This window comes from Pteronotus mesoamericanus, unplaced genomic scaffold (genome assembly GCF_021234165.1).
Source record: "Pteronotus mesoamericanus isolate MK-2021 breed Mesoamerican mustached bat unplaced genomic scaffold, CSHL_Meso_final contig_182, whole genome shotgun sequence".
Classification (NCBI taxonomy): Eukaryota; Metazoa; Chordata; class Mammalia; order Chiroptera; family Mormoopidae; genus Pteronotus; species Pteronotus mesoamericanus.
The window spans coordinates 2,562,884-2,585,434 of record NW_026555078.1 but is presented as its reverse complement, the minus strand read 5'-3'; the positions used below and the strand labels follow the sequence as shown (position 1 = coordinate 2,585,434).

Sequence of the window (22,551 nt, the reverse complement as noted above, 5' to 3'; positions counted from 1 at the left end):
TAGAGTGGGTGGTGCCCAGGCTCGATTCCTGGGCTAATCTTTTTACGCCATAGTCAGGATCGTTCATCCTTGAAATTGATAAGCCACGCTCTGCTGTTTCTCCACAACCAGGAGCAAGGTGTCCCAAGATTGGATCCATGGGTAGTTTTTCCCTCCCACCCGTGACCTCCTCCCTGGGCATGAAAACACCACCCTGCCAGATCTGCCTGACTCTGGAGTGGCTGCTTATAAACGATCATTTTTATGCTGCCTCTTTTTAATTACAGGTTAGCCTAGGGAGGAAGATAAAGACATTTGCAACCAAGATGGTAATCACGAGTGGAAATGATGAAGACAGAGGAGGCCAAGAGAAAGAGAGTAAAGAAGAGAGTGTCTTGGCGATGCTGGGGATTATTGGGACCATCCTGAACCTGATCGTCATCATATTTGTATACATATACACCACTCTGTGATTGGCCCAGAGGCTCCTTAGATGCCTCGGGATGGCCAGAAGACAGGAGTCCTGTGTGTCAACCAATCAATGACCGGACGTTGCGCCAACAAGCAGGCTTGACCTACACACACCACTGGATCAAATGCACCTTCGAACTTTATAAAAGGTCACAAAACTAAACCGATCCTGCTGCGAGGAGCAGACACTAAAGCACAATGAATCCAACAAAACTCATTCACACACCAAGGAACTCAACGTCTTTGGCAGGGGGCCCAGAGGAACGCTTGGAGGACCAGCCTTCGATGCCGTCGGTGAGCAGATGGGTACAGAAACTCATTACCCCAGATCGCTGACAGATAATCACGAATTCAAAAAGAGGAGCAGGGTGGACGGATGCAGCTCGTTGGTGTGTCTCCCGGGACATTCGTTTCCTCTTCACTCGATGAGCTGTTGAGTAGCTGAGATCACAGGGACAGTGGACAGACATCCCATTCATCCAAAGTGTCTATTTGATACAGGGGAGATGACTTATTTTTCTTTTTTTTTTCATTGGCTTGACGTGTGTGTCTGTTCATATCAAGGTTTATAAATATATATTTTTAATAAATGTGCTCTATTTTTTAGCATGAACCAAATATTTGGAGAGGCGCTCCTGGAATCCTCGAGCTTTCTTTCGTTTTATCTGCTTTGCCCCCTAGAGCGTAGATGTTCTGTTGTGCAGTCATTCTAGTCCTATTTCTCTTATCTTGAACCTTCTACCTTCTCTGTCTTTCTCTGTCTGGTCTGGAGGATATTTTCCCATAATACCAGCCCTGGTCTTGGTTGGTGCATGTTGTAAGATTGTCCGTGGAGCAGCTTCTTGTTGTTCTATGAGAGATTTAAAGTGATCGTGGGCATGTGGGCCTTAGGTGCACTGTATCCTTACTGAGAATTATGCATGAAGAAAGGCTGAGTGGTAGGTCAGCTTAGAAAATTGTGGAAGACTACCGCTGAGGAAGAGTGCAGCTGCGCTGGCCGGTCAGCTTATTAACGGCATTCTCATTTCACTCTTGTGACCATGCGTAGATCAGACTTTGGTTTTCATGACCACGTCCGTGGGAGATGGGCAGAACGAGGGGAAAAGCTCAGTGTTAGGTGCACAGTCCCTTCCTTTACCAGGCACCTGGGATCCCCTCCAGAGTAGGCAGGGTGTAAGTGACATGGACTTTCCGCTGCGAGAGCTCACTTTGGCCGTGAGGACACCCCTGGGACAGGTGACTCTTCAAGGGCATGAGAAGGGACATAGCAGTCGCCCTAAGGGATTGCTGTGCTTCTTAAAGCCCCTGGTTTACATCCACATTAAGTTACTTTCTCTTTGGCAGGGATGGTTAAATACATATGAATTTACCCCGTTCTCCTGGCCCCTGCCTGGCTGCAGCAGCGTGGTCTTAACGAAAGGGTCAGAATGCCTTCTGCCAGCGCCAGCCTTGCCCGTGGGCAAAAGCAGCAGCAACCTGTCTAGTTGGACTCGAGGGATACCCAGAGATTTCTGCCACCAGATCTGTCCCTATGCACAGGTGGCATCTGAAATTCCACCATTAGAGATTCCTTTCTTGGGCTCTTACAAGGGACTAGGTTCTTTTATAAAGCAGACGCCCCTGAGCACCTGGCTCTGACAGCCATTCATCAGGTGTCTTCCCCACCAGAAGGAAGGAAGTCGATGTGTCATTTAGGGCAGGCTGTGTGCCGGGCCCTTTATATCCCTCAAGTCGTTGAATTCTCACAGTGACCTGTGAGAGAGGAAGTCCCGTCCCCGCATCGTAGGAGAAGAAAGGAGGCCTCAGAGAGGTCAGGAAACTTTGTGGGGATCGCGTGGCTCCAAGTAGTGAGTCGGGACTCAAACCTTGGTCGGCCTGATTCCTTGGCCCCTGAGGGCCTAGAGGCTCCTGGGAAGAGAGGAAGTGGAGACGTGGGGCCATCACAGGAAAGGGCCCACGTCGCAGGACACACACCCGATGGCTGTGCTGAAGGCCAGCTCCACACGCCTCTCTTCCCCTCCCCTTCCCCATAAAAATAAAGAACCCTGGGAACCCCTTAGCCACGGGCAGAATATCACACAAGCAAGGAGGAGAGACCAGAGGCGGCTGGTTAGAAACGAAATGGAATGCTAGGGGGAGGGGCTATCTGACAAGTTCTGAGTGCTTCTAGAAAGCCTGTATGAAAATTCTGAACAGTGAACAGTAAACAATAAAGGTGCAATGGAAAAAAAAGGTATCGGTGTCCTTTTTTTTCTTTTAACCACTTGGTATTTTAAAACTTCAGTCTCGTTCCTTTGCCTACACAGTTTTTTCAATTTTATTTTTTAAAAAACGGAATGTGACTCAGTTAAACCAAGACTTTTATTTAGACTGCAGAGCCCCAGTGATTTTTCAAGTATACTAATTTGAAATTTATTGAGGGGAAAAACTGCTTCTGAAACCCTCTGAACGGCTCCCCGATGGTTCTTCTGGATTGTCCGTATCCACAGGCTGGAAATAAAGCTGCCCATTCAGCGGCTGCCAACCAAAGCGTCAGCCCTCTGTCCTGCGGCTCCCAAAAGCCTTCGGCATCCATTCTCATTTAGCAGAGCCCAAGAATACGGTCTGGGCAAACTCAGGGTCCAGAGGCCTCTTGGGGGATGGGGAAGGGAGGGGCTGCCAGGGTCCCTGGGTGCTGGGAGTCTAGGTGCGCTGAGCCCACTTTGGCAGCAACAGCAGCAACCAGAACAAGAAACCAGGCCCGTACACTGTACCAGCGTTTCCCATGCAGCCTAGGGGACCCTCGCAACCACCTCATGAGACCGGTATCCTCCCCACTCTACGAGATGAGGGGAAAGGCTCCCAAAGGCTAATTGACTTTTCCAAGTTTGCAGAGCTAGGCACCAGCCGAATCCGAGCTTTGGCTGTAGGTCCACGGGCCCGTCAGGACCTTGCATGGCCCCGGCCTGGGCGGCAGCCCCGCTGCAGCCATGGGGTGAGCTCGGTCTCGCAGCGCATGCAGCACACAGCTTCCCACCTCCCGGCCTCTCCTGATCGCAGCGCAGCTGGCCCGTGACCACGGGGAGGGCAGGTCACCCCAGCTCCAAGAACCGCCCCGGGCTTCCTCCGCCTGTGATGGCTGGCCACCCCTACCTGGGCCTCAGCCCCATCAGGCGGATATTTTTACCTCTATTTACTGACGCAGAAAGTGCACCCCGGAAGGCGAGGTGACGTAGCAAAGGCCCCAGGGCCGTGAAGTCACACAGTGAGGTGTCGGTCCCAGCTTCCCGGCGCTGCTGCCTTCGCCTTCGCAGCCCGAGAATGACATGCAGGCCCCCAAATAGAGAGCCCATGGCGTCCGAGGCTCAGTGGAGGGGGCAGGGAGCCACAAAGGCTTCCAAGTGCAGTGTGAGGGGCGCAGGCCCTGCAGACGCGGAGGGGAGCTTGGGGCCCCACTGATGCTGTGGGGACCCATCAGAGACCCTCTTCCTCATTTTTTTTTCATTTTTTTTTAACCAGCAAGCCAACGGAGAGGCCCAGATCCAGTCCCCAAGGCTCACGGGGAGTGTGAGGTCTCCAGGGACGCCTGGGAAACGAAGGCCGATAGAGAGTTCCTGACGGGCGTGGGGTCACTGGGGCTGGCCCCCCGGCCCCTCCCACCGTGTGGCTCTGTGCTGTCTATGCACAGCAAATGGCTTCTCAGAGAATCCGGAGTTCAGCCCCTGCTTTCCCCTCAGGAGTGCAGGGCTCCAGCCCCAAAGAGCACAGCTTCGGGGTGCCCTCTGCCCAGGGAGGGCCAGGCAGAGGCCTTTCGTTTTTGGGGGTTTTTTGGGCCAAGAACAGAAGGGTCCCCATTGACGCAGCAACTGAGTCTCGCTCTTTCATTCTGTCCTTTCATAAATCGCAAATGCATAGTCACAGTGGAAAAAGAATTACAATTTTTTAAAAAATATGTAATTTTTATTTTTTGGATGTAATCCTTATTGTATGTTTTCCATTACCATTGAGTCCCCTTATACACCCTCCCCCCTCCCAGCAATCACCACACTGTGTATAATATAAATTAAAATAAACAATCCCCAACACCACCCAGAAGCAACCACTGTTAATTTTTTGCATATAAGTTATAGACCAGGGGGCCCCTATATCTGTTTTGGTGGGATCATTTTCCTTAAAATTTAAGAATTCTGTTGCCTTCAGGTAGAGCACACTGTAGGTCTCTGTCCTCACATTCTAGATGGCCACCCCCCTCGACAGGACATTCAGTCATTTCCCCGTAAACTGCAGGCTGCATATTGTAATTTACACATTATAATAGCCATCATAATATCCGTGCCGTGAATGGATGTTTTCTCATTAACAGTCATGCATAGGCTTCCATATCCACGAAACTGTCGGCCAAGCACGTGTAGTGGCCGTTTGGTATTCTGCACTTGGTGCTGTGTAGTGTCACGCATGTCCCTGACCTCTCGCTGTTGGACCTTTAGGTTATTGTAAGCGTTTGCTGAGAACTGCTGGGTCTTGCTCTTTAAAGCATCCCAGGCTGTGCCCTTGGCTTCCCATGGCCTCTAGAGGCCTCTCAGGTGGTGTCCCTTACAATAAGCTTGGAGGACAGTATCTAGTTCGCCCACTGGCCCCCACCCCACACTGGCGGTGGGCACCCCCTGGATGCTTATTTAAAATGCACCCTCCCAGGCCTCTCCCCAGGTCCCCGGGCAGTAGCTGTGACGGGACGGCCCGGTGGATTTGGAGAGGTTGACCCAGCTGGAGCCTGATTCCGAGACCCCGGGACTCTGGTGGCTGTGATGGCCTTGTACAGGTCACTCATCTCTTTCACCTGGGTTTCCTCATCCGTAAAAACCCAATAGTAACATCTGGGTCCAGGTCATTAGGAACGTCACATGAGCAAGGCAGGCGCAGCTCCCAGCAGAACGCCTGAGGGGACAGGCGGGCTACCCGTGGAGGGCAAGATCAGAGGACATCCTGTGGTCCGTCTGCCTCCCCCCCCCATTTCCCTCCCTCCCTCCTTTCTTCCCCTTCTTCTCCTCTGAGCACCAGGGCCTCCGCTCGCTCTCCTCTGAGCGTCCCCACCACCCACGCTTAGTCGTAGGGCTCCCTTGTCCCGCCAACTGCCTGCGCAACGTCAGGAAGCTGACCCGTCCCCTGGTGTCGTTACTCGTACATGGAAACAATTTCATTGTCCATTGAAGTGCTTTCCTAAAAGCTACATCAGGAGCCCGACTGGCTCTGATAATGCCTCACATTGGAAAGTCCCAGAGGCTAGATTCCTGATTCATCTCCCGAGGGAGCTCCCCTAGAAGGCCCTGTGGTCACCGCCTTCCTGAAGGCTGGACTTCTGTTGTGGGACACTCCAGGAGGGTCCCCCCAAGGGCTGGAGGACCCTCTGACATCACTGTGTGATGATCCTTCCCTCCCATGGGAAGCAGATGGAAGGAACAGACTGTGAATATTTTCTGTTGTTTGTAAACAAGTTACACAGAACTGCGTGTACTTGATGCAGAAGAAAGGCTACATATTGCCATGACAAATAAGATCACATAATATGTGTAAATTTTCTCCAGCAACACTCTGTAACAGGCACGCTCGTATACTCTATTTCTATAAGAGAACACTGGGAAAGGTTTGTAGAAAAAGGTAAGGGCCATGATTGGATGTCTCCATGGTGAGGTAATAAAGGGTCAGCACACCTCAGCTCCCAGCCTGGGACAGCAGCCTGCCTGGTCTGTAGAGTCTTGTCTTCAAACCCGAGACAGCACAACTCTGTGTCCTGCTCGGACAATCAAAGCATCCCACGTCCCAGCTGAGGGCCAGAAGCCGGAGGCAATGGCGGAGTGGTCCCGAGCACTGTAGTTACTGAAAAATGAAACGACAGTGTCGTTAACTAGTATCTGTCTCATTGGGATAAAGGAATCAAAGTTAGAATAAGCAGGGGGAGGAGTCAGCCTTAATTCTGGCAAGATCCAGAGGTTTCTTCTCCTAGCCAGACAGGGGCCACTTCTATCACAAAGGGCCACGTCACAGACGGACAGTCCCTCTGTGTGGGCCAGCCACACATCACAGCTGCGGGGAGACCCACAGGTCACTGCGCCTCTGAGACCCCCAGCCCAGGAAAGGTGGACTTTAGACACTTGCCCCCACACCTGCCCATTCCAGAATGAACTCATGGTTCTACCAGAGCCCACCCATGGCCGGCTTTCCTAACCTCTTGGTCGGTTCCCGAAGAGACTCATGTCGTAATTCTCAGGACAGAAATCAGGCCGTGCACCATGATTGTCCTTGCTGGGCTTGTCATCACCAGCTCCTACTGTCCCCTGCTGGCCACATTCTTTCTTGGGTTAACTGTTTTCAGTTCTAGAGTCCATATGAGTGTTTTCAGTTCTAAAGACTCCACTGCACAGCTTTGTGTTCCAACGCTCTGAGACTCTGCCTCATTATCAAAGGGACACATGACCCCAAGTTCAGTGAGGCCGTCTGGTCTGATGTCGGCTCGGCCACCCGAGCTGGGCAATAGCTCTTTCCTGTCACACTCAGGCACGTTGGTGGAGAACTCAGTGACCACCCGGAACCTTCCCACCCTGTGAGCTGACAGAGGAGGAAAGACAGGGGCCTGTTCGGAGAACCCAAACAATCCCTGCCCTCCGTGACCACTTTTTCCAATACATCTGATTACAACATGCGGGTCCGCAGTTGTTTGCAGGCCTGTGGACCACGTCTGCCTTCAAGCCCCTCGCTGCCTGGGATGCCTGCGTGCACAAACTGACAGTCCCACACAGCCCGGGGGACCTGCAGCACCCTCTAGTCCAACCTTTACATTTTACAGGTGGGGAGACAGCCTGGGGCCAGGGAAGCGACGAGCCCGAAGTCACGCTCTGATTAGGTGGCATGGCCAGGTGAGAGCTACCTCCCTCCCTGACGACTCCAGGCGGAAGGGCCAGGCCTGGCCGAGCACCGCCTTGCAGGCTGCTCCAGGCTCCGGGCGGGGGACCTCTGCAGAGGAGGTGGCTGCCAGCCAAGGGGGAAGAAGACACAACCCAGTTTCCTGAGGCCACTTTGGAACTGTGGCACTCTCTCCCACCTCGTAATGTGATATATTTGTTTTCTTTGACAGCTGGCCACGAGGCCTCACGCCCTGAGAATCTTTGTCCCAGTGGAGAACCGATGTTGGCTCCATCTGTCAGGGACACACACTGTCAGGTAGATGAACCAGATTTGTTCCAAAACCCAGATAGGTGCAGACTCCTCCGAACGTCCATCCATGGACTGTAACACCAAATCTTTGTCACAACCGACCCCGCGGGGTGGTGTGACTTCTCAAGCAGCAGTGAAGATGGAGCTGGGTGTGGGGAACGTGGCAGGTGAGCTCAAGTCAGGAGACCAGCGGGAGGAGGTGCAGCTTCTCAGCAGAGAGTATGGCACAGTGATTAACCCGAAGTCCTAGAGTTCAGCTGTCTAGGTTCAAATCCGGTCTTTACTACTCGCTAACCAGAAAACCGTGGCAAGTGACTCAGTCTCTTCGTGCTTTGATGACCTCCCCCTCCCACACGTTTGACGTGCGATGGGATGTCAACAGCGGAGCTGTCACACAGGCTACGGGAGCTTTCCTGTGTGTGAATAACCAAGAACAGAGCACTGTTACCATCAAGGACCTGCAACGGGTCTGTGCATGACGTGTTTTTGAAGTCACGTTGATGAGAAAAGGGAGACCGAGGCATGAGGCGCCCTTGCCCTCCATCCCACGGGCATACCTGTCAAGTCTCCATCGTTCTCTCCAATCCTTTCTAAGTTAGAGGCTTCCGTTTCCAACATTCCCCTCGAGCTACAAAGAAATTGCATAGAATGGATGTCGAACTGCTTTGACTGAGGCACCAAGATACAACGGATATTAGATGTCAACGTGGGTGTTGAGACAGTCCCTTGCTCACACTGAAGGTTAAAGGGCCAGCATGGAGCTAGGGGGAGGGTTCGCAGGGCGTGCGTCTTTGGAAAGGACTGGCTGGGGGGCGTGGAGCGGCATCCCACTCTCCTGGAGGGAGACATGTCTCCCTCCTCGCTTCTAAAGAGGGATCTCAGAGAGACTTCTTGGAGAGTGATGTGGGTCTCCTGCGGGGCGGAGGTGGGTAGCAGAGGACGGGGTCTCAAAGAGAAGGGCTGAGGTAGCTGACAGTTGGCACGAACCAAAGGAGAGTGGATCCGCTGGCACCAGCTGCACCCAGAGATTGTCGGGACCAGGAGGCGTGTTTCCCATGGACCGCAGGGTGACACTGGGTGAGTGAGCTTGGGGCACCCGTTTCCAGTGCTGCCTAAGAAGACCCCCAGAGTGGCAATGCACCCTTCCGAAGGGAGCCTTGCAGAGCTCCCTGACAAAAAGAGGCGGGACAGCCCGAGAAGATGGACAGCTCTGGTCCAGGGAACTGGGGTCAAGAGGTCCTTCATGTTGGGGCACCCGATGGGATCTCTGAAAAGTCCACCAAAGTGCCCTCTAGGAGGCAGAACCAGCCTTAGACACCTTCCAGGCTTGCCGACTAGCCTTCCGCGGAAGGAGAGCTCCTTGTGGGAGGCAGGAGCCAAGACACGCCTTGCTAACATGTGTGTCAAAAACCATCTGAGGTCCTCACGCGGAGGTGCAGCGTCAGGATCACGTTCATGAAGTTCCTGCCCTGTTGAATGGCATTTAATTTAAGGAGCGTGGGCTCTTCCTCAAAGCACCTGAGAGACAGTAATCAGGATGCAGCAGTTAAATCCTGGGGCAGGAAAAGCTTTCACAGGAAATACCTGGGGGATCTTCCTTGCTCTGAGTGGATCCTTGTTTTGTCTTCTTCACTGTTAGATGCCACGTTTTACTGCATCCGCCATCAAAAATGACAGGCAGGGGCTTATAGGAGACATAACCAGGGACCCCGAGGGATACTCAGCACCTGCCCTGATCTACTCCCTGAGGTTCCTAAAGGAGTTGAACCAGAAGACGTAATGTCGCATGGGAAACAGGTAGCAATTTCGAGACCAGACGCTCATGCAAAGGATAGCTGTCATCACCCACAGGCACTTCCTGCGTGCAGGGCGCAGTGCAAAGCGCTCTGTGTTCACGATCTCATTCAAAACTACAAGCTCGCTGAGTGTGTGTTGGGGGCGTGGGGGGGAGGTCGGGGAGGGGGAGGCGGTGCTTTCCTTGTCCCCTCCCACCAAGAGGGAAACAGAGAGGTCATGCAGCCCCACCAAGGCCAGGTCCCTCGCCAGTGGCGGGGCCAGCATTCAAGCCCCGCCCTCTTCCCCAGGCTCTGGTGCGCTCCTCAGGGCAAGGACGTTATCTGCAGGGACGGGGATGGGTTTGGCTCTGTATAATGCGCACCCACGTTTCTGGCCCAAACTTGCAGGAAAAAAATATTTCATTTTATTTTTTTAATTCATTTTTTAATTTGTATTTAGAAACAAAACCCATTATCGTATTCCAGGGTATTTGTTTTACATACAGATATTGCTATTGCTTTCTAGAGTTACACTTTTGACACATAAGCATAAATAAAAGAATTAAAAACATTTCTATAGATACAGAATTATTACTACCCAGGTACAATGTACATCTTTATTTTTCCCTCAAAAATTTGGGTAAAAAATTGTGCATTATACACAGCACAACATGGTAAAACCCAAGTTCTCATCTGAACAACAATATCACACAGAGTTCTGCGCTTGATGTTCCTGATTTTAGGTAAAACAGCTTCAAGGGGGAGAGAGGAAACATCGTGAATTGTTGAGCGTGTCCCGGCAAATTTGCGGGTATTATCTCATTTAACACTTTCAGTTGCTCAGAGGTCTGGATATGACTATCTTTATGCTATAGACAAGGAAAGTGAGGCACACGGAAGGTAAGTCATTTACCAGGTGGGTGACAAAGCTGGAACTTGAACCAGGATCGTCTGACACAAAAGGCTTTGGACATTGGCTTCCTGTGGCCAGAGGATCCCACCATCTGTTCCCTGGGGAGAAAAGGAGGGTTAGACGGAACTCACGGGATGAGAATCGCTCATGCCTTCCAGGGAAGAACCCCAGCCCCCGAGCACATAGCACTTCCGTCACTTGCCGTTGCGGGGCACTCAGGGTTCCCGCTGGCACCCCCTGGGCCCCCACAGAACAGACGCAGCGGTTGTCAGGGGAATTTCTCGCAGACCTCCAGGCAGCGGGCCCTTCCTCCAATGCTGGGACTTGTTTCCTCCGGAGCTGCAGGACCTTGTTTATTCATTCATTCCACGTGGGCAGAGCGACCGCCGCGTTCCAGTCCCCTGCCTGGGACAGGGGCTCCAAAGAGGGTTGTGATGGGGCCTCCGGCCACGAGGCTAAGCAGTCAGGAGTCACATGCGCCACCACACACTCTGTCATCCTCTCTTTCTGCCACTGCCTAATAACACTGGGTTGGCCCAGAACCTAATGTTTTTAATTGCAAAATTTCCTCCAAGCATGAGCTTTTAAGTTCCAGGTCCCATGGCTCTTCCCAGGCTCAGTACTTTGCGATCCCAGGAACCGCCTTCCATTGGTTGAATGCCATCAATGTTCACAAATGACCATCATCCTGACCACCAAGCTCAGCTTCTAAAATACTTTGGAAACATGGCAGAAGCCCTTACGTGCCTCTAAAATCTTTACCTCCCAAAGGTGAACCAGACCTGCAAAGAGTGGTCTGCAGCCTCGGACTCAGACTGGCTCCAGTCTATGCCAAGGCTCTCTTCAAGCCAGCGCTTTTGAGAACAATCACCTATTAATACGAAGGGTGAATTCTTCCTTGGCGAGGCTGAGGGCCTGAGAAGCTCGGTGGGAACCCCTGAGAGGAGCTCTTGGTCCACCAGTGACTCCTCAGACCCCTCCCCTCCTTTTCCATGTTACCCCCTCCCCCCGCCCCGGCTGCTGTCAGTCTGCTCCAGATTTCCCTGCCCCTAGTTCTATGTTGCTCATTAGTGTATTTTTGTTCCTCTTAAAGGTGAGATCATATGGTATTTGCCTTTCACCGCCTGGCTTATTTCAGCCCCCACAGTGCTCTCCAGTTCCATCTGTGCTGTCATGAGGGTAGGAGCTCCTTCCTTCCTTCTTTCTTTCTTTCTGCTGCATAGCATCCCACTGGGTAAATGCACCTCAGTTTGCTGGTGCATTCATGTACGGGTGGGCACTTGCACTCTTTGCAGCACTTGGTTATTGTAAATAGCCCTGCTGAAAACACCAATTTTTTGAATTGGTGTTTTGGGCTTCTTAGGGTATATTCCCAACACTGAGCTCACTGGGTCAAAAGGCAGTTCCATTTTTAGTTTTTTGAGAAAATTACTTGCATGAACCACAAGCTCTTTTTCCATTGTGGGGCCTGGAAGGGGCTCTCCATGGTGCTAATTTGTTTTATGGCAGCTGCGGGCTCCGCAGCAAGCACCTACAGGCAGAGGGAACACATGTGTGTCCCCAGCAAGGTGATCCAGCCAGACTGCCCCCATCGCTCGCTGCTTACCTGGGGGGAAAGCAGCCAAACGGCAGGAGGAAAACGGGGGGGAAACGCCAGGTACAAGAAGACTGTTCTTGAAAAAACCCACTTTGGTGTAATGTTCACTCATGTGAAACATCACAGTGAGAATAATAATAAAGACAATAACAACAATTTCACAACAATAGGACTAATGTTAAGCATGGGGGTCAGTATGGGGGTTAAGAATGCGGTTTCTAGGGATAGGGCGTTGACTTCATGGCCTTGCTGTGTGGACCTTGGGCAAGTTACTCAAATTATCTGGGCATCCTGATCCACAAAATAGAGTCAACATGACGATTAAATCAATTCATATATGACAGGCCTTTAGAGTGGTGTTTGCCACAGAGGATGACTCACTAAACACGTGCTCGTTGCAAAGCAGAAAAGGATCTTTCAGCACAACCATTAGGCAGCCCAAGGGAGGCGTTCCACATGCACTATTGTGCGTATCCTGACAACACGTAGTGGCCAATCACTAACATAAGTTGCATTTACCACATGTCAGACACTGTCACGTAATCTTTTCACATACCATCTCAATTGATACTATAGAATAGGTCCTCCTTTATCTTCACATGAGTACCGGTGAGAAGAAATGCCTGATTCTGAACCCAACCCTGCCTTGTTCCTAAGAGTCTGCTTGAATGTCTTTGGTGAAGCTGTCACCATCCAAGAAAGGGCAGGTGTTGCTTGGTCCCTTCCTATTCCAGGTTCTATTTGCTACAGGTTTAGGGGCCTCAGCCTTCGGGGAACAGGCTGCCTGAGCCCTCATCTCATCTCTGCCACATACTAACTTGACCAGGTTGGTTAACGTGTCTGCTTGTTCGTTCATTTGTCAAATGGCAATAATAAATGCCTGCCACACAGGGATGCCGTAAGAATTAAATAAATTTGTAGAACACTTAGGGTTGAGTTTGAAACATAGTAAATGATGTGTTTGTTCTTTTTACCATTATACGGTGTGTGCATGGAGCGGAGGGGATGACGTTAGTTAGGCTTTTGTGATTTTGCCCATGTTATTCCTGTATCCTGAAATGCCCTTCCCTACCTTTGCTTTGATGCTAAGCATCACCTCTTCCAGGAAGCCTTCCTTTCATGCCCTGATACCTCCCAAGGGAGGAGGAGCGACCTCTGAGGACACCCACAGCCCCACACCCATACTGTCCCGGGATCCCCCCCCCCGCCAATCTAGGTCATTGGCAGCTTCTCCTAGCTAGCAGTGGAGCCCTTGGGACAGACCGGGCCTTCCAGGGAGGGCCTGACCCAGGATGCTTTCGGTACATGGAAGTTAAACTGAATTTATCTGAATTGGAAACAAACCTGCCTTAAAATCCAAAGCAATTTAGTAGCACAGCCCAGGGCCTGGGAGGGGGGAACTTTTGCCAGCGCCATAGAAATGAATTAACAAGATCTACTCCCTCCAGAATAGGCAGCTGAGATTCCGTCCTCTAAACAGAAATTAATTCTGCCCAGAAATAAATCCCCAATGAGCCTCCCACGGAGCCCATTAGTAAACCACAGTTACCCACTGACAGGAGCCTCTCCCTGCGAAAGTCCCATTGAGCGGCTGCTGAATCCTCTCCCCTGCACAGCAGTGGCCTGAGCCTGAGGGGTGGCCAGCAATTACCGGAGAGTAAATATCCCAGCAGCGCGGAGTCAGGCCTCTCCACAGCCAACAGGAAGCTCTTTCTCTTCCCTTTAAACTATTTATTGTCATACACGGTTTACTCCAGCAAGGGAATATATTTCTCTGCCTCTTCCTCCAATTCGCTATTTTTCTTGCTGTCGCATCAGCTGGAGGTAGAGTGCTTTCCTTTTAAGGGACTATGGTGGTTCTGAACTTGGAATCAGAGTCAAATCCCAGCTCTCCCAGGAGCCAGCCATGTGACCTTAGGCAAATAACTTTTCAACTTTCTTGGCTCCAAATTCAGGAAAATGGGGGAAGGCTTACATGGCCAGAAGAACGTAGAGGTGGCCAGCTCAGCGGCTGCCACGCCGCAGGCAATCGGCCGGCTCGGTGGTGCCTGAAGTCGTTCCTTGCTTCTTCCCTGCAGCAAAGCTCCCATTTTGTTCAGGTTTGGGTGGCTGCAGGTTGAAGAAGGTACAATCTTCCCAGCCTAGGACATGATTCCTATTTTATCCTTTTTCATGACTGGTTTTTTAGGCTATTGTGTTGTATTAATACAGCACGGCTGGTTTAAGAAGGAATATAGGACACAAGGCGCTGACCAATGAAATGTGAGGGGAAATAGGTTGGGGTGGGGAGGGCTTCTGGGAAAGATAACCTCTTCTCCAAAGTGGGTACCTCAAGCAATGACAGTGACAAGATGGTATGAGACGAGGCACCCTACAGGTATCCCGACTCAGCAACAATAAGTTGCCAGCCATCCATTTCAAACGTGCCTCTGCAGGAGGCTTGGGATCCAGGTAGGAGGTTATGAAAGCTTGGTGGAGCCCAGGACCAAGGAGAATCGTGTTGCAAAGACAGGTTCGTGCCCAGGTGGCAGACTTGCCGGTGTGGTCCTGCCTACAGACCCAGAAAGAGCCTCAGCCCCTGTGGACTCAGCTGCAGCCCCAGTTGGCCCTGGTTCTGTCATTAACATCATCCAACAAAGGACCGTACAGGAGTCACATCCCCCTGTGTCCCCTGGTACAGGCCTGCTGACCTCAGTTCCCACTGTGGACCAAAAGCAGCTCCATCCCCTGTTACCCACCTGTCCTATCTGCTCAGTGACCAGGCAGGAGACATGCCTCTGAGGTAAGACCCCCAACCAAGGTCTGACTGCAGGTCCTGAAACAGTCCGGTAGCCTGGTGCCAGCCTCACTCAGCTGCAGTCCTAGATGCAATGCCATCAGCCTGAGAATCTGACAGGAGAGGCCTTTACCTGCTAACATCAGCCTGCAAAGACTGAAAGAGGTGCTTGGTCCTCAAGTGCACAGACACCAACACTAGGCTACATGGATCATGAAGAATCAGGCAAACGTAACATTACCAAGGGAAGCCGATAAAGCTGCAGTAATCAACACCAAAGAAACGGAGATCTACATATTTCCAGACTAAGAATTCAAAGTAATTGTCCTAAGTGAGCTCAATAAGATGCAAGAGACCATAAATACACAACTAAATGAAATCAAGAAAACAATGCATGAACAAAATGAGAAGTTTAGTAAAGAAGTAGAAAACACACACACACACACACACACACACACGCACGCACGCACACGCACGCACACACAGTCCTGGAGCTGACGAATGCAATGCGGAACTAAAACAATTCAATAGAGAGCTTCAACAGCAAACTTAAACGTGCAAAAGAAAGAATTGGAGAACTCAGAGACAAGCTACCTGAAAGCAGTCACTTAGAGATATTGTAATGACTTTGCTATATTAACACTTGCTATGTGGAGCGTGGGGTGCCGGATGGGGATCAAGAAAAGACCACAAGAGAAACTGAAGTAAAGAAGTTCATTACTGACAAATCCTGGAAGAAATACACGGCATCTCTCAAGGGGCCACATGGAGAGGTCAAAGTCAAGGCGGGGTGCAGCCAGGGAGAGAGCAATCGGACCTTGGGCCTGTGTTTTATTAGGGTCTGTGGGTAGTCTTTGGGGTTCCTTTACTAAGTCCAGATCAGTCAATTCAAACCAAAAAGAGCAGGGTTTTGGTCAACTCCATGGGGGTCTTATCCAAGGGGCATACTAGCAGAAGGTGCTACAAATCAAGGAGACTGCTGATCACAAGGGCTGTTGGGAAAACACATACATTTGCTTGTGACTCTGCAGGTTATCTAGGACACGTGCTTGCATGAGGGGACTAGTGTAAGTTTAAGGCCCCAAACGCCACTTGGTTGAACAAAATGGATGACAAGACAGCAATACCACGGAGTAGCTTAGCTAAACATTTGATAGGAACGAAAAGAAATGAGAGCGGGAACGAGTGAGGAAAGCATGTGGACCGTATCGGACACGATCAGATGAGCCAATGTAATACACACCATGGGAATACCAGAGGAGATGAAACAGAGACAGGGGCAGAAAGCAAATTTAAAGAAATAATGGCTGGAAATTTCTCAAATCTTGGAAGGGATATGGTATTATCCAAATACCTTAAGCCCAAAGGACCCCAAGAAATACCAACCCAAAGAAGAATAGCCTAGACACATTATAATCAAATTGTGAAAAGCAAAATGGATACCTTAAAGGGACTATGCAAGCGTAGCAGGTGTTTTGCATTCCTGGATGTTGGTGTCTTGTCTGCAACGTCTGGGAGTGCGGCAGCCATCCTGTGGCCATGAGGGAATGAACTTGAGAACAAAACTGCCGCACAGAGATGATGGAGCAGAAAGAGGGAAAGGACCTGGGGCCCCGATGACACCATTGAGCCTCTGACTTTCTGGTTATGTGAAATAATTCATGCCCTTTACTGTTTAAGCCACTTTTAATGGAGTCACCTATTACCTACAGGAAAGAGTCTCTCAGTAAGAACACCCCCCGAGAATGGAAGCGCAGACTCGTGGCATATTCTATCATGGGGATTTCGTCCGTCCACCCAACTAGCCAGCAGCCAGAAAGTTCCCAATGAACACCTGCTGTGCCTGTATAGTTGCTGTCTCAGGGTCCACAGTGTCACATCAATTTAAAAAAAAAAAAATACCAGGGCATTTTTTTCTCAAGTCATTTTAAATGCAAGACGCCAGTCACAACCACGATGGTGATGATATTTGAGCTGATTAGGAGTCTCAGCTGCAGGCCGCAAGGCCCACTCTATCTAGTTGAAATGAAAGTGGACTTTATAAAGATTGTTAGGAGCTCGCAGAATCTTTCAGAAGAGCCAGAGACTGGGTCTGGACGCCCCATGTCCAGGAACAGAGTCCAAATCACCCCCCGCACTCAGATCCCACGGCCTCTGGGTGCAGACCCACAGATGCTGCGCAGGACGCAGCTGCCGTGTCCATGGGCTCGGCTGGCTCCGAGTTCTGGAAGCTCCCTCTGCCCCCATCGTTCGCCATCCTCGCCAGGAGAGGACTCCACGGGGGTCGGCTTCCTGCCCTCCATTCTTCCAAACCGAAGCCTCGCATGGATGCCTCTGAAGCCCCCTGTCGAGGCGACATTCTTAGCTTCGAGAATAGCTGGGAAATGGACTTCTGGCTCCTACTTGGGAAATAGACACGCAAAATGTGCCAATTGCCTCAGATACAGAAAAAGTGTTCTAACATGTTGAGCTTCAGGATGAAGGTTTATTACACCATCTACTCAGAACTTAGAGTTAGCTGGAAAATTCCCTTTGGATGAGATGACAGTTTGGGGGGCTTATGTTCCAACTTTGGGGGTAGTAAGTGGTTGGGTCCCCTGACTAGAGATCTGAAGACCCAGGTCCAGGTCTGGGTTCCATCACTAACCAGCTGGGGCCACTCCTGGACTGCTACCGGGGACCTAGTGAACTCCCCAGAGGCTTAAAGGGGTTGGCCTTCTGCATCTGGACCCCAGACCCTCATGCTTTCCATCCAGGGCTGAGTCAGGGGAGCTGGTTTCAGTCTCGGCTTGGCCACTCATTGACCGGATGACCTTGAGAATGTCACAGAACCTCCTTGAGCCTCAGTGTTCACACCCTTTACATGGCATATCTGACCAGTTGGTGGCTGGGTCTGGAGACTCCATTCCTCACCCTTAAAAAAAAGGTCACACCCAACAACTCTTCAGAGCCACTCTGGTTTTGTCACAATAATTCCTCACTTAATGTTGTTCCCTTTTGCTAGAATCCCCAAAAAGCTGTTTCCCCAAGGAAAGTTGATACGCAGACATTAGTAAACTTGCATTAAATACACCCCAAATTAAATGTGGCCGAGAACTGGCCCTGGCTGGTGTGGCTCAGTGGACTGAGCACCAGCCTGTGAACCAAATGGTTGCTGCTTCGATTCCCAGTCGGGGCACACACCTGGGTTGCAGGCCAGGTCCCTAGTAGGGGGCAACCACACATTGATGTTTCTTTCTCTCTCTTTCTCCCTCCCTTCCCCTCTCTCTAAAAATAAATAAATAAAATCTTTTTCTAAAAAAAGTGACCAAGAACTGTTTTGCAAACAGAGTGCCATGTCACCAACACCTCCGAATACAACAGCCTGTCCGAAGAGACATGCCGCCGACCTACGGAGGGCAGCTGACCAGCCGACTCCTCTGCTGTCTCCCCAGGGTGCCTTGATATGAGCCTCTGCCAGCGCCTGTAGAGCACCACACCCTGCTCACCCCCAACATGTCTGGGGAGGGTTGTCCACCCTGGCTTCCCTGTCCTTCAAAATGGGGTTAAAAAGAATCAGTCACAAAGAATTCGCCAACGAATGTGTGCAGAAACTCCTAGCCAGTGCCAGGCACTGCGCAGACGCTCAGGGAGCAGAACTCCCCTGTCTTCTTTCAGAAAAGCCCTCTGCTACGAGGACCCCCTCTCTTTGCAGGGGGCTCCCAAGCGCCCCCACCCCCATCTGCAGCCCTCCCTTCCGACCTGTCCCTGGAGCTCTGAGGTTCCCTCTAGCACGAACATTCCAGGAATCCTGCCACGCGAAGCTGCTGGGGAGTTACTGCAATTGTTGAAATTCACGGCTGCCCTTAAATCATAAAACGAGCTCAGATGATTTGTTTTAAAAGGGATACTTTTTTTTTACAGTCTCAAAGGTGAGTTCTGCCCTTGCCCCGAGTCTCCCCTGCTTGACCCCTCTTCCCCAAGACCCCTTCCTCCTCTTCTCTCTTCTTTGCAGGAAGAAAGCTGGTTGTTTAAACCAAGAAGGAGAAAAGCCCCTCTCAGCCTCCCCTGGCTGCCTTTCCCACCAGCTGCTGTTGCCATGGAAACCCACAGGCATCTGCCTGCCTTTCAGCTGAGCCTCCTCCCCTGGGTGCACTGGCAGTGTGGCAGGCAATCTGTGTGTGTGTGTGTGTGTGTGTGCGCGCGCGTGCCCACACGCGTTCACGGCGGGTCTTTCCCCTGCCTGAGGAGGCCCCAGAAAGACACATTTAGGGTTCCCCTGTTTGTCCTTAAGTTCCCCAGCCAGCCCTCCATGCTCCCTGCTTCCTCTGTTCTGTATCTTACACTCAGGAGGTACAAAGGACAATCCCACACAGCGGCCCCTAAAGGGGTGACTGCCTTCATTCATCGCTCCACAGGCGTCTGTGGCTGGCCTGCTGTGCGTGGACACTGTGCAAAATGGAAGTCTGACAGCGCCACAATGGAGGGAGAAGACCCCTCCTTTTCCAGATGGGGAAACTGAGGCCTGGAAAGGGAAGGAGACTGCTCAGCTCCTACAGAAGCAGCAGGACCTGTCTCAGAACCTGGTGTTCAGGTGTCCAGGTGAGCCTTGTGCTTTTGCTTTCATTGGCCTTTGCCAGCCCCCAGCCACCTGCAGGCCCAAGCTTTCCATCTACAAATGCAATGGGACCTTGGAGCCATAAGAAATGGCGGGAACTGGCCCAGGGCCCCAGCCCCGCCCCACCCTTCCCTCCGGCTGCAGCTGGTGAGGCTGGGGACCTCGTCCGTTGCCTCCTTTTGGCACGGCCAAGGCAGGCCTTTCCTGCAGGGTCCCGCCCGCTGCAGCAGACTCCCAGGTGTGTGAGGATTCTCCTCTGCCCTCCCCGCCCCCGCTGGCTCCTCACCAGGGGCACAGCTGGAGCAGTTGTGGCTGCAGCCAGCGCAGTGCCACTTACCTGCCAGCCCCATCTGTGGGCTGACGTCACCTGAGCTGGCCGCTAATCCCCCCTGGCATTTTCTGCTTATTAAAACACACATGCCACCCTCCTCTCCCGCACCATTAAGGGGTTTGCTCTGCCGCACAGACTCAACATGCTCGGAAAGGGGAGGGGGGCGGGAGGGCGCCCACACACGGTAAAAACTAATGTAGAATGCAGCATCAGCTCTGGCTCCCGAAAGGCGGCTGGTTTGAGAGGCAGATGGATATAAACAGGCTCTGATCGCTTCATAAGGTATCCTTACAATGAGTACCCATCGTTAGTTTTTCCTCTTTCAGGGAAGGAATGAGACAGGTGCTCAGTGAAGACCTACTCTGGACCGGGCACTGGGTGCATGGAATCCATCGTCATTGTCTCCCTTGTGGCTAGCACTTACTGAGCACTTATTATGTGCCAGGTGCTGCAACAAGCTTCCTAACTCTAGTTTGCATTTACGCATACCCCTGCCACCTCCACCGCTTCTCCCTCCTCTCCTGTCCTGCTCCTAAGGGACAGCACTTTCCATTCTTTTTGCTGATTCTTTTCCTATTCATGTGCACACATAGGCAATAGATGCATGTTACTTGACTTGGGGTAGCACCTTATTCACAGTCCACGATGCAATGTAGGCCCCTTTTACCACCCCCCCGCGCCTACCATGGACACACTTCCTGCCTCCATCCTCCCAACATGGTTCTTCTGTCATTTTATTTAGGTCAGCAGCCAGGCCATGCATGTGAATGCAAAACGGAGCCAAGCCGGGCGACTCCTGTTTTGTTTTCCTTGGTGTGGTGGCCATGAAAACGCACCCCTCGGGTCTCCTGCTGCAGGAGCAGAGCTGACTGACAGCCCCAGCCGCTGCGGAACGTGGGTCCAGCTCCACGTTCGCTCCAAGGCCACGCCCCCGCAGCCCGGTGACTGAGCAGGCTCGTTCCTGCTGGAATCAAACCCCCGATGGACACCTCCAGCCAGAGAGCTCCCCGTCGGCCCGGCTGCTCCGTCTGGGCCTGGTGCCACAGTCTAGACTCCAACCAGCGCGCTCCTCCCCTTCCTTTCTCCCTCACAGGGCCCCCTGCCTGCGGTCTGAGGGCTTCCTGGATCCCCTGCCCCCTCCCTTTTGTCCTGCACGATGTGTTTCCCTAAATCAACCCCTTGAACATCTGATGCCATCTTGCTCTCCTGCTCATCAAATTGTGGATCATTGTTTCTCCCCACCCTCTTTGTTTAGGTTTTGTTTTGTTTTTTAATGTGCTTACCACCAATTCAACCTGGGGTTCTCCTGCTGTGTAAATCTTCCCTCCCTGTGCGCAAAGGCCCCAGGTGACCTATCACCTTAAAGAACCCTGCCCTGGAGCCTTCTGACCAGTCCAGTCTCCGCCTGCCGCACAGCTGAGCGCTCGGGCCTCCCGGAGATTCCACTCACAGCTCCCTCCAGCTGCACCCCGCCCCCCACCTCCTGGCTGGCGGGCCTTGCTCGCCCACGCCTCCCCCCGCCTCTCAGTGCCCCCGCACCCGCCGGCACTGCTCTGCTTTCTCTCTTCTCCCTTCTTGCAACTGCTTGTGTTTAGAGTTGCTTTAGGGCCTCCTCAATGGGTCCTCGAATTTGCTTATCATTTAACTGCGATTTTCTCATCTCTTTGTCTTTCACTCCATTTTCCAGGTTTTTCAACTTTAACTTGCTACTCGTTCGATAAATATTTCATGTCTGCTATCATAGCGTATTTCCCAAAGTCTTCTAGTCCCGGAGCGAGCCTTTCTTTAGCGTTTCCCTGGTGTTGGAGCCATGTTTCCTCTAGCATTCCCCTCTTTTTAAAGCACTCTTCACTACAAAAGAAGATGTCAATGGTATTAATTGTTAAGACCAGCAAGACTAATTTATCTGAAGATTACCTGGAGTGGCTTTCCTTTCTTTCGAGTGGCCTTTCCTTGTTTTGTTGTGATGGCTTTCACGTTGAGTGGGTCCTCGGCATTTCCGGGCTGACTGGTGGTACAGCGGCTACTCACTCAAAGGCTGGCTGGACGTCTTCGAGGAGAGCGGGGAAGCTTGCTGACGGTGCGCCTATCAGGCGCATTGGGCAATTTCCCAGGGAAATCCCGGATCTGAGTATCTTCAGTTCTTTTCTCCTGGACGGACTAAACTTCCCAGGAAGACTCCTAATTTCTTTCTGGAAGCCAACTGAGGAAGATAATCAGGGTTTTCAACTTTTAGTCAAGCCATGCCCAGCCGCTTTCTAGAACAGATCATATTGACAACATTTTTTTCTGTGTGAAAAAATTATGTTCAGCTACAGTCAGCTATAATCCTGCAAGGATCAGTATTTATCATTTTTAATTTCTCCCTTAGATTTATTTTTTTTAAGATTTTATTTATTTATTTCTAAAGAGAGGGGAAGGGAGGGAGAAAGAGAGGGAGAGAAACATCCATGTGTGCTTGCCTCTCGCACACCCCCCAACTGGGGACCAGGCCTGCAACCCAGGCCTGTGCCCAGACTGGGAATCGAACTGGCAACCCTTTGGTTCACAGGCCAGTACTCAATCCACTGAGCCACACCAGCTAGGGAGTCTTTAGATATAAAACAAACTGTTAATGGTTAAACAGAGGAATAAATTTCCATCTTAATGATATGTAAATTCAGTAAAATATTTCATGTAAACTAAAATCTGCACTTGCCAAAGAAAACTACTGCATTCAGTTCATATTCTGATTTACTGATGTAAAAGTTAAGCATTAATAAAATTCCAAGGGGGTCACACAAAATGACACAGGTGAAGTAACCCAAGGTGTTTCTTTGTCTTGACAATCATTGTGTTACCAGGTCGATTTTGAGTCACCTTTACAAATGCAAGTGAGACCCCCCTCGCCTCTCAAGAGGCCTGAACAGATCTGAAATGTGAGC

At 51.3% G+C, this 22,551-nt stretch overlaps 1 protein-coding gene across 1 annotated transcript; it reads left to right on the top strand.

The window, feature by feature from the left end:
* Positions 1 to 272: 272 nt before the first annotated feature.
* Positions 273 to 1,959, top strand: TUNAR (TCL1 upstream neural differentiation-associated RNA). The gene has a single exon (XM_054566953.1). The coding sequence runs from the start codon at positions 306 to 308 to the stop codon at positions 450 to 452; it is 147 nt and encodes a 48-aa protein (XP_054422928.1). The 5' UTR covers positions 273 to 305; the 3' UTR covers positions 453 to 1,959.
* Positions 1,960 to 22,551: the final 20,592 nt, after the last annotated feature.

Excerpts from the sequence above, each read along its gene's own strand:
- TUNAR (XM_054566953.1), top strand. The coding sequence starts at position 306 with ATGGTAATCACGAGTGGAAATGATGAAGACAGAGGAGGCCAAGAGAAA.